General features: G+C 40.3%; 1 protein-coding gene across 1 annotated transcript; it reads left to right on the top strand.

Annotated features, from left to right (window-relative positions):
• The first annotated feature begins 2,665 nt into the window (after positions 1 to 2,665).
• On the top strand, positions 2,666 to 7,706 carry LOC124354637. The gene is made up of 3 exons (XM_046805256.1): positions 2,666 to 2,794; positions 3,623 to 5,767; positions 7,266 to 7,706. The coding sequence occupies exons 1-3, from the start codon at positions 2,666 to 2,668 to the stop codon at positions 7,704 to 7,706; spliced, it is 2,715 nt and encodes a 904-aa protein (XP_046661212.1).
• Positions 7,707 to 9,673: the final 1,967 nt, after the last annotated feature.

Genomic DNA, 9,673 nt, shown 5'->3' with positions numbered 1-9,673 from the left:
CTAATTTAATCTAAAATTTATTATAGTAAAAAAAAAAATTTACTAAGTAATATAAGGACTTCGGTTCTTAAGATTTGCGTGCGAAGCCGTGGGTAACAGCTAGATAGAGGCAGGAATATGGTACATACCTTCATAATACGCCCAAGAGGCTCACGATGGAACGACTATCAATTATCTCAGCAATGTTTAGAATGTGATAGAAAAAGAATAAGTGAATATAGTGTACTGTTTTCAACGGGAAATTGCGTGCGAAGCCGCGGGCAACTTTTGCAAAAAATTATTGAAATGCGCAGCAAAGCGCGCCGGGCCCGCTAGTTAAAGATAAATACTTTTAACGTATCATCTTTGCGTTAAGAATATACACCTAAATAGGTTCATGTCAGGACTGTTTATATAAACAATTATATGGGTTTTATGGCCAGCAAAATAAATTACACTTATTTTAAATGAGATGCTCACCAAAGCTGTGGTACTAGATTCAATTAGAGTAAACATAATTACTGTTATTCCGAACTTACCACAGCTACTATAGGATATGTTAGTAACAAAGGTATGATCAATTGTGCAAAACATTGCATCAACACGTCATTCAAATATATGGAGCTTTCTTAATGCTAAACCAAAATAGATATAACTTCAAAATTAATTACTTAGCAATGTTTTGACACGGATTGAACATGAAAAAAGTTTATTTTAGTCGCTTAAGCAGTATGAATAGTGTTAGGTTTTCATATTTAGTCATATCAATTAATAAAATTTTACGTATTAATATAGTTTTTACTAATAATTAGAATTGTATGTTATTTAGAACTGCTCTTTGCCCACCATTGTCCGATACCATTTTTATTATAAGCCATCTATTTCCACTTGTCTTTGTACACACACACACACACACACACACACACACACACACACAACACACACACACACACACACACACACACACACACACACACCTGCATTCCAAATCTATAGTGGTCCGATCGTCACGTGGTATGAGGTGACTTCTGCCGACCAATCAGGTGTCCAGGACGCGGACAAGAAAGGCTCCCCAAGGCATCTCTCCAGTTCTTCTTAAGACTCCGTCTCGCTAGGTTGTACGTCAACACCAGCTCTAACCAAGTTCAGGGCCGTATCCCTTTGTCTTGTCTCTTGTGAACCGCAAGCCGTTCTATGGCAGTTAACAGTCCCTTCGAGCCGGACATTATTTGGTTAACGAGCCAAAAGTAACTTTGTCGCAAGTTCGTGAGCGAACCGAAAATAGTGTCAAGTGAAGGTGGAATCTTCATCCCTCAGCAAGGACTCCACCAGCGCAACGTTCCTTGGAATCAACCCAGGTCAAACTACAACCAACCCAACTTCATGTGTGTCGAGGTATCAGACAATGGACGGTGCAAGGTAACAGTGTTTCATCATTCTTATTATGGTCCTTCGCAACTAAAGACAATCTTCTTTTCAACCAAGATTTAAAAATCCTCAACTAATTCGGACATTTTTGGACAATTTAACAGAAGAAGAAAATCATTTTAACACTTGTATTTTGCTCTAATTGTGTGCCCTTTTTTCCTAATATTATGTTTTGTGATCTCATTCGTATTTTTATTTTTCCCAAACGACTAAGAGTTATTCCTTAGAAAATCAATGTATGGGCTCCACCTGCTCAGCTATCGAAGTATGAGTTTTTAAATATTATACATTTTATTGGTCCTTCGAATAATTGCGGTCCGCCAAGCCGGATCTAACATATCTTTGGGTCCTTCTGACCGGATATCATACATAATTTTTGGTCCTGTCGACTCGGATTTTCATCAGACTATGGAGAAATAAACTTTATTTGGTGTTGGAAAATAAGACATTGTGTTTCCATTGTGTAAGAGACTAGTATTTGTAGCGCCAAAAGTTAGCGTCCCCAAGCGACGCGCGGCCATCTTGAACACTCATCCCCTCACTACTCTTACATACCACACTACAATTTTAAACGCATTGTTTGTAAACAAACATTGACACATCTTATACCTTACATCCATTGTCTATACACTACATTGCATTACACTTGCAACATTTATTGTTTTGCCAACTATTGTATCTCATTTGTGATTGTCATAATAATTAAGTAAGAATTTATTATGAGAGGAAATTGAAATATCTTGTATTAGTGTTTAACTACAACGTCTCTGGAAATATTGTGTAACCAATTATCATAGGTGATTGATGATTTTTATTGTGTATTGTTTATTTGAAATATTGTTACATTATTAAGGGTTAATTAATTTCTCATAATTGTCATTGATTATAATTTAGTTGGTTATTTAGTTTGCTGTAGTAATTTCATGTTTTAAGTTAAATATTCACTAACCAATCATGGCTCCAATCAAAGTCAGTACCTATGAAAGGTTGACGCTGCTAGTTAAGAATAGATTTACCAAAATTCTAAAAGAAGTTGAAAAAATAGTTAAGAGCGAAATCCCTTTAACTCCTGTTGTTCAACGTACGTTAAACAGCTATCTGAGCGAAGTTTCCAAAAAAACGGAATGACTTCGAAGCTAATTTAGCTAGGATCGTGGAGGTTGCAACGACAGAAGAATTGTCCGTGGAAAGACTCTCTACGGATCAAGACGAAATTAACGATCTTTTCGTTCAGATTTCTGGTTTGATAGAGTCCGCTATGTCTCCTGAGGAAGCGCCGTCAACACCGTCGGTACACAGTGAGCGGCAAACCCCCCTAGCGACGCTGTCACATATCAATCTGCCGCGCCTAGAGCTTCACCACTTCTCTGGCGACCCCGCCAAGTGGGTATCCTTTATCAACTTGTATGATAGCACTGTGCATCGCAACACCGCCTTAACAAGTGTAGTCAAATTCCAATATTTGCTCTCGATTCTTTCTGGCGAACCCCTCGCTTTAATCAAGAATTTCAACATTAGTACAGCAAATTATCTAATTGTGTACAATATCTTACGTCAGCGTTATCACTCAACAAGACGCTTGGTTACTCTAAATTTGAATCATTTGATAGATTTACCCGATGTTAGCAGTCAGTCAGTACGAGGACTCAGAACATTCGTGAACACTTTCCATGAACACAGTGAGGCTTTGAAGGCCATTGAGTGTGACGTAACCACACAAGCCAACCCTTTGCTTTCAGCATTGTTACTTCGTAAATTAGATGGAGATTTACGCAAACGTCTAGAATCTTTTAGGTCCTCGAACGAAGAGGAAACACACACTTTGCCTACAGTCAAAGACATAATCTTGTTTCTGAACACAGAATGTAACATGAGTGAAGATGCAGACCTCCACTCGTCAGCAAAGAAAGCTCCAGTTAAAGCTTTCAATCAGCGATCTCAAAAGGTCACGCGGTTTGAAGACAAACACAAACCCACCGCTTTAGTAACAGCTCACAATATAAATAGTAGCAGTTGTTTTGCTTGTGGTAACTCTGATCACAAAATCCATGTTTGTCCCACATTTCTAAAGCTTTCACCAGCTGAAAGGTTTCAACTTGTAAAACGAGAACGAAAATGCTTCTCGTGCTTGAGAGATCATAATTTGCCTCAATGTCAATCATCGCATACTTGTAAACGGTGTCGCAAACGACATCACACATTGCTACATCTCCAGCCAGGCGCGACTGAGCGAAGTGAAGCAAGCAATCAATACTCGACACGTCATCAATCAGCTGTGGAGCGACGTCACAACACGACTCATCATCGATCGATACCACAGCCGAGAGTAGCGGGAACACCTCCTCCAGCTGACGTCACGAGTCCCACTCCAGTCACGCTGTCTACGACTAAGACGCTGCCACCTGTGCATCCGCCACAACATTCAACGGTACTCTTAGGTACCATCTTAGTGAAACTAACTGCTGAAAATGGACAGTCCCATGTTTTCCGCGGATTACTGGATTCCGGAAGTACTTGTAATCTGATAACGTGTCAGGCAGCCTCATTGCTAGGAGCAAGACGTTATCATTCAAACATTCAAATTGCTGGTTTATCACAGCATGCCTCTAACACACGTGGCATGTTATCTCTTCAAGTCAACACTTTGTCAGGTCAGCTCATAGCTCCTGATCAGGAGTTCCACATCTTGGATAAAATATCTGTAAACCTCCCAAGGGCGAAAATAAGTCCAGAGTTGTCGCATCTAGTTAAGCATTACACCTTAGCAGATCCGACTTTTGACACCCCTTGCGGCATTGATGTATTGTTGGGTGGATCCATAATACCCACTGTCTTCACACAAGAAAATCATAGTTTAGGACCGGGACTGCCACACCTGATCGGCACTCAGTTCGGCTTCATACTTATGGGAACAGCTCCTTGTGTCACCCCCACAGAGCCAGTTAGTAACTATTCGATTGCACTTTTGTCTACTCACGACAACTCGCTTCACACAGCGTTACAAAAATTTTGGGTTCAAGAGGAACCGCCTATCATCAATCACAAAAGCATTGAAGAAACAAAGTGTGATGAACTTTTTGATAGTACTCATACGCGAAATGGAGACGGACGGTATGTTGTTAGATTACCGTTCAAAACAGAACCCAGCTGTTTAGGCTCATCTCGAGCAGCTGCAGAAAGACGTTTTGTATCCTTAGAAAGGAAGTTTCAAACCCAACTACAGTTCGCTGAACTGTACAGGAATTTTATGAAAGACTACAAAGCAACAGGTCATATGACACTTTTGGATAAACATCACGCCGACGAACCGCACTACTATTTACCCCACCACGGAGTAATAAAGGAAAGCAGCTCTACTACCAAGCTAAGGACTGTTTTTGACGCAAGCAACAAGACCACTTCAGGTTTGTCCTTGAACGACGTGCTACTAACTGGAAGGAAACTACAACCAGACATTTCCAGTATTTTAATAAACTTCCGCTCTCACGCTATAGTGTTTTCATGTGATATAAAACAAATGTATCGACAGATCTTAGTGCATCCTGAAGATCAAAACTTTCAGTTAATCTTGTGGCGAGATACTCCGGAACAGGAGATATCTACTTTTAAGCTAACAACAGTGACATATGGGATGAACAGTTCTCCATATTTAGCAATCAAGACACTCTCGCGGCTAGCAGAGGACGAAGGACACGCCTTCCCGGACGCAGCCTACGCATTGAAGCATCACACCTACATAGATGACATTGTGACAGGAAGTGCTTCACTAGAATCAGCTATCCAACTGCAAGACCAACTCATCCAGCTACTGGCGAAGGGAGGATTCGAGTTGAGAAAATGGGCTTCGAACGAACCCCGACTTCTGGACAGACTACCAGCTACTCATCGTGAGACGCCTCGCTTTCTGCAGGACTCAAAATCTACGCAGTTCTCTATTTTAGGACTCCATTGGGATCCAGTTGAAGATTGCTTTCGCTACAATTTCAAACATCAGAGAGGTAGCTTAACTAAGAGACATGTGTTAAGTTTGATAGCCAGATTGTATGACCCGTGCGGCTTTTTATCACCACTGATAATGGTAGCGAAAAGTTTTATGCAGCTCCTTTGGACACGAGGGCTCCAATGGGACGAACAATTGCCACCTGAACTAGCTGAAAAATGGCTATTGTTTGTGAACGACACACGGGATCATCTGGGTGACATCAAAATCGATCGCGTATTTCCCCTCCACGCCGCAAGCAGCGTAGAACTTCATGGGTTTTGTGACGCGTCTGAAAAAGGCGTCGCAGCCGTCATTTTTATCAAGTGTAACCAAATGAATGAGGCCCCAGTGATAAGACAAGTCATGTCGAAAACTAGAGTATCTCCATTAAATAAGATCACAATACCACGCCTTGAACTCTGCGCAGGCACATCTGCTGTCAAAATTAGCTACTTATTGCATTCAACAATTCAGCAATATTACTTTCAATCATGTCATGTTATGGAGTGACTCAACCGTAGCTCTACATTGGATAAAAAACACCACCGTATCAGTTGAAAACATATGTAGCAAATAGAGTGGCAGAAATTCAGAACACATTTCCGTCACGGTTTTGGAATTATGTCACATCAAGCGACAGTCCGAGTGACGTCGGATCACGTGGCCTATTAGCATCACAATTGAAAAACCATACACTATGGTTCGAAGGTCCCCAGTGGCTAAAACTGGACCGACAAACTTGGCCTCATTTCACCTTCTTTGAAGATAAAAGGGAAATCGAGAGAGAAACTAAAGAGACTCCTCTGAGCGTATTACAAAGCTCTATTGTTGAACATTGGGAAATATTCACCAAATTTTCCTCTTGGAATAAATTGATCAGAATTATGGCCTATATTTTAAGATTCATCAACAATTGTAAAAATGGATCTTCAACTGACAAATCAAAACTATTGTCTGTTATTGAATTGAAAACAGCTAAACAAAAAATCTTTAAGCTTGTACAGCAAACAGCTTTTTCTTCAGAATATTTGTTGTTAAAAAAGAATGAGCAGTGTAACAACGCAATCCGGAAATTGCAGCCTTTCATCGATGAGGCGGATGTTATTCGCGTAGGCGGCCGGCTAAAAATAGCCATCTAAACTATGAGTCACGACACCCCGTGCTACTACCAAAACAACACCCAGTAGTAAACTTGATTATCGATTACTACCACCGGATACACCTGCATTTCGGACCACAGCTGACTCAGGCTCTTCTCTCACAAGAGATATGGATCATCTCTGCTCGCAGTGCCATACGTTCACGTATTTTCAAATGTACTACGTGCTTTCGTCACAAGCCTAGAAATAGAACACCACTGATGGGTGACCTACCTGCCTCTCGGGTTACACCCTCAAGGCCATTTCAGTCTACAGGAGTAGACTACGCCGGACCCTTTTGTGCGCGAGTGCATCATCTTAAAGCTCTTAGACAAATAAAAGTCTATTTGTGTATTTTTATATGCATGGTAACCAAGGCTGTGCACATTGAGTTAGTGACAGATTTAAACACTGAAGGTTTTTTAGCAGCATTAACCCGTTTTGTATCACGACGCGGTCTGTGCTCAACAATCTATTCAGACTGCGGAACTAACTTCATTGGTGCAGAATCATCTTTGAAAAAAATATTAAGTGAAACCGTGAAAGCCTCAACGGCTATGGACAAAATTTCACATTTTGCGAGTTTAAAGGGCATAGACTTTCGTTTTAATCCTCCAGCTGCCCCTCATCAAGGCGGACTCTGGGAAAGTGCCGTAAAAAGTGCTAAACACCATCTCCGAAGAGTAATGGGAGAAACAATCTTAACTCTTCCTGAATTCATGACGTTAACGGTTCAGGTTGAAGCCATGCTTAACTCAAGGCCGTTAACTCCACTCAGCGCTGATCCATCAGACCTATCAGCCTTGACTCCAGGTCATTTTTTGATTGGGACTCCGCTTGCCGCTCTACCGGAAGCTGACCACCACAACACTCCGACCAACAGACTACGTCATTGGCACTTGATACAAGCCTTCCATCAGAGGATTTGGAAGCGATGGCATCTAGAATATCTTCATTCGCTGCAGCAGCGCTCCAAGTGGACATCACCACAGCCTAACATACAAGTGGGCGACCTAGTGCTCATCCAAGCTCCGTCACCACCTTTAACCTGGCCAATGGGACGTGTCATCAAAACGCATCCTGGTGCAGATGGAATAGTAAGAGTGATCACCTTAAAAACAATTAATGGTGTTCTCACTAGACCAGTTGTCAAGGTCTTTCCACTTCCTATGGAATGACAAATGTAAATAAACAGTTTTGTTTTCAAGAGTTTTGTTTGTAACTTTGTGTTAACTATGTTTTATATATTTGGTTTTATCAACTTTAGACTAAGTGTGTTATTACCATATGTATCTTATTCCATAGCCAAGATTTTATTTTTTTTCTTTTTCTCTTGAAACCTTATAATGTTTCAAGTAGGCGGGAAATGTTAGGTTTTCATAATTAGTCATATCAATTAATCAAATTTTACGCATTAATATAATTTTTACTAATAATTAGAATTGTATGTTATTTAGAACTGCTCTTTGCCCACCATTGTCCGATACCATTTTTATTATAAGCCATCTATTTCCACTTATCTTTGTACACACACACACACACACACACACACACACACACACACACACACACACACACACACACACACACACACACACACACACACACACACACACACACACACACACACACACACACACACCCACCTGCATTCCAAATCTATAGTGGTCCGATCGTCACGTGGTATGAGGTGACTTCTGCCGACCAATCAGGCGTCCAGGACGCGGACAAGAAAAGCTCCCCAAGGCATCTCTCCAGTTCTTCGACTCCGTCTCGATAGGTTGTACGTCAACACCAGCTCTAACCAAGTTCGGGCCGTGTCCCTTTGTCTTGTCTCTTGTGAACCGCAAGCCGTTCTATAGCAGTTAACAGTCCCTTCGAGCCGGACATTATTTGGTTAACGAGCCAAAAGTAACTTTGTCGCAACGTTCGTGAGTGAACCGAAAACAGTGTCAAGTGAAGGTGGAATCTTCATCCCTCAGCAAGGACTCCACCAGCGCAACGTTCCTTGGAATCAACCCAGGTCGAACTACAACCAACCCAACTTCATGTGTGTCGAGGTATCAGACAATGGACGGTGCAAGGTAACAGTGTTTCATCATTCTTATTATGGTCCTTCGCAACTAAAGACAATCTTCTTTTCAACCAAGATTTAAAAATCCTCAACTAATTCGGACATTTTTGGACAATTTAACAGAAGAAGAAAATCATTTTAACACTTGTATTTTGCTCTAATTGTGTGCCCTTTTTTCCTAATATTATGTTTTGTGATCTCATTCGTATTTTTATTTTTCCCAAACGACTAAGAGTTATTCCTTAGAAAATCAATGTATGGGCTCCACCTGCTCAGCTATCGAAGTATGAGTTTTTAAATATTATACATTTTATTGGTCCTTCAAATAATTGCGGTCCGCCAAGCCGGATCTAACATATCTTTGGGTCCTTCTGACCGGATATCATACAAATAGAAATAAAAAGGTATTTTAGTTCCTAATGTGTTTTCCTTCGTTGATCCGAAATTTTATATTATACTGACCATACGATCCGGAGTTTATCCATAGACTCTATTAAATGAAACCTGCTGTTAAGTAGTATTTTTAATCCATTACCATAGGTTTCGTCTTTCGTCATTGATTTAGTGTGGTAGAAACAAGATACCATGTGAAGAATTGTAGTGCTAAGCAAAGTTTTAAGTATTATATGTACTGATTTTTTATTACAAAGTTCCTTATTTGTGAACCACAAATTAAAATAAATGACTCGTAAGACTGTATGGAAAACAAAGCATTTCTCAATGTGATGATTAACCCCGGTTGTATTTTACTCGATGTAATTACTCCATTCAGGAACAAAGGTGCTGCTGTAATAAGTTCTTGTTTGAGTTGCTCTTTGTGGAATTAGTAAAATCAAAAAGTCTGTTTACTTTGTTTTTTTATTAACAAGCTAACTAATCTATTATAATAATTGCAAAAATGTAAGATTGTGTGTGTGTGTGTGTGTGTGTGGGGGGGGGGGGGCAAATACCTTTCCAACGACTTTTAATATTTACTATATTTTATAAGTGGCAATAGTCTGATTTAATTTTCAATAAACATTGAATCGCAAATGTACCCCGTCTGCCCGGACTTGCCGGGTGACTTTAATT

The sequence above is a fragment of the Homalodisca vitripennis genome, chromosome 1 (genome assembly GCF_021130785.1).
Source record: "Homalodisca vitripennis isolate AUS2020 chromosome 1, UT_GWSS_2.1, whole genome shotgun sequence".
Lineage (NCBI taxonomy): Eukaryota > Metazoa > Arthropoda > Insecta > Hemiptera > Cicadellidae > Homalodisca > Homalodisca vitripennis.
Note: the sequence above shows the minus strand (reverse complement) of the source record. Positions and strands in the feature narration are given on the sequence as shown.

What these genes read in the sequence shown, in the direction of transcription:
- LOC124354637 (XM_046805256.1), top strand. Translation starts at nt 2,666, where the DNA reads ATGTCTCCTGAGGAAGCGCCGTCAACACCGTCGGTACACAGTGAGCGG. An exon ending in CTGGCGACCCCGCCAAGTGG is followed by an intron (nt 2,795 to 3,622) that starts GTATCCTTTATC and finishes CTACATCTCCAG; the next exon opens with CCAGGCGCGACTGAGCGAAG. An exon ending in AAGTCATGTCGAAAACTAGA is followed by an intron (nt 5,768 to 7,265) that starts GTATCTCCATTA and finishes TTAACGGTTCAG; the next exon opens with GTTGAAGCCATGCTTAACTC.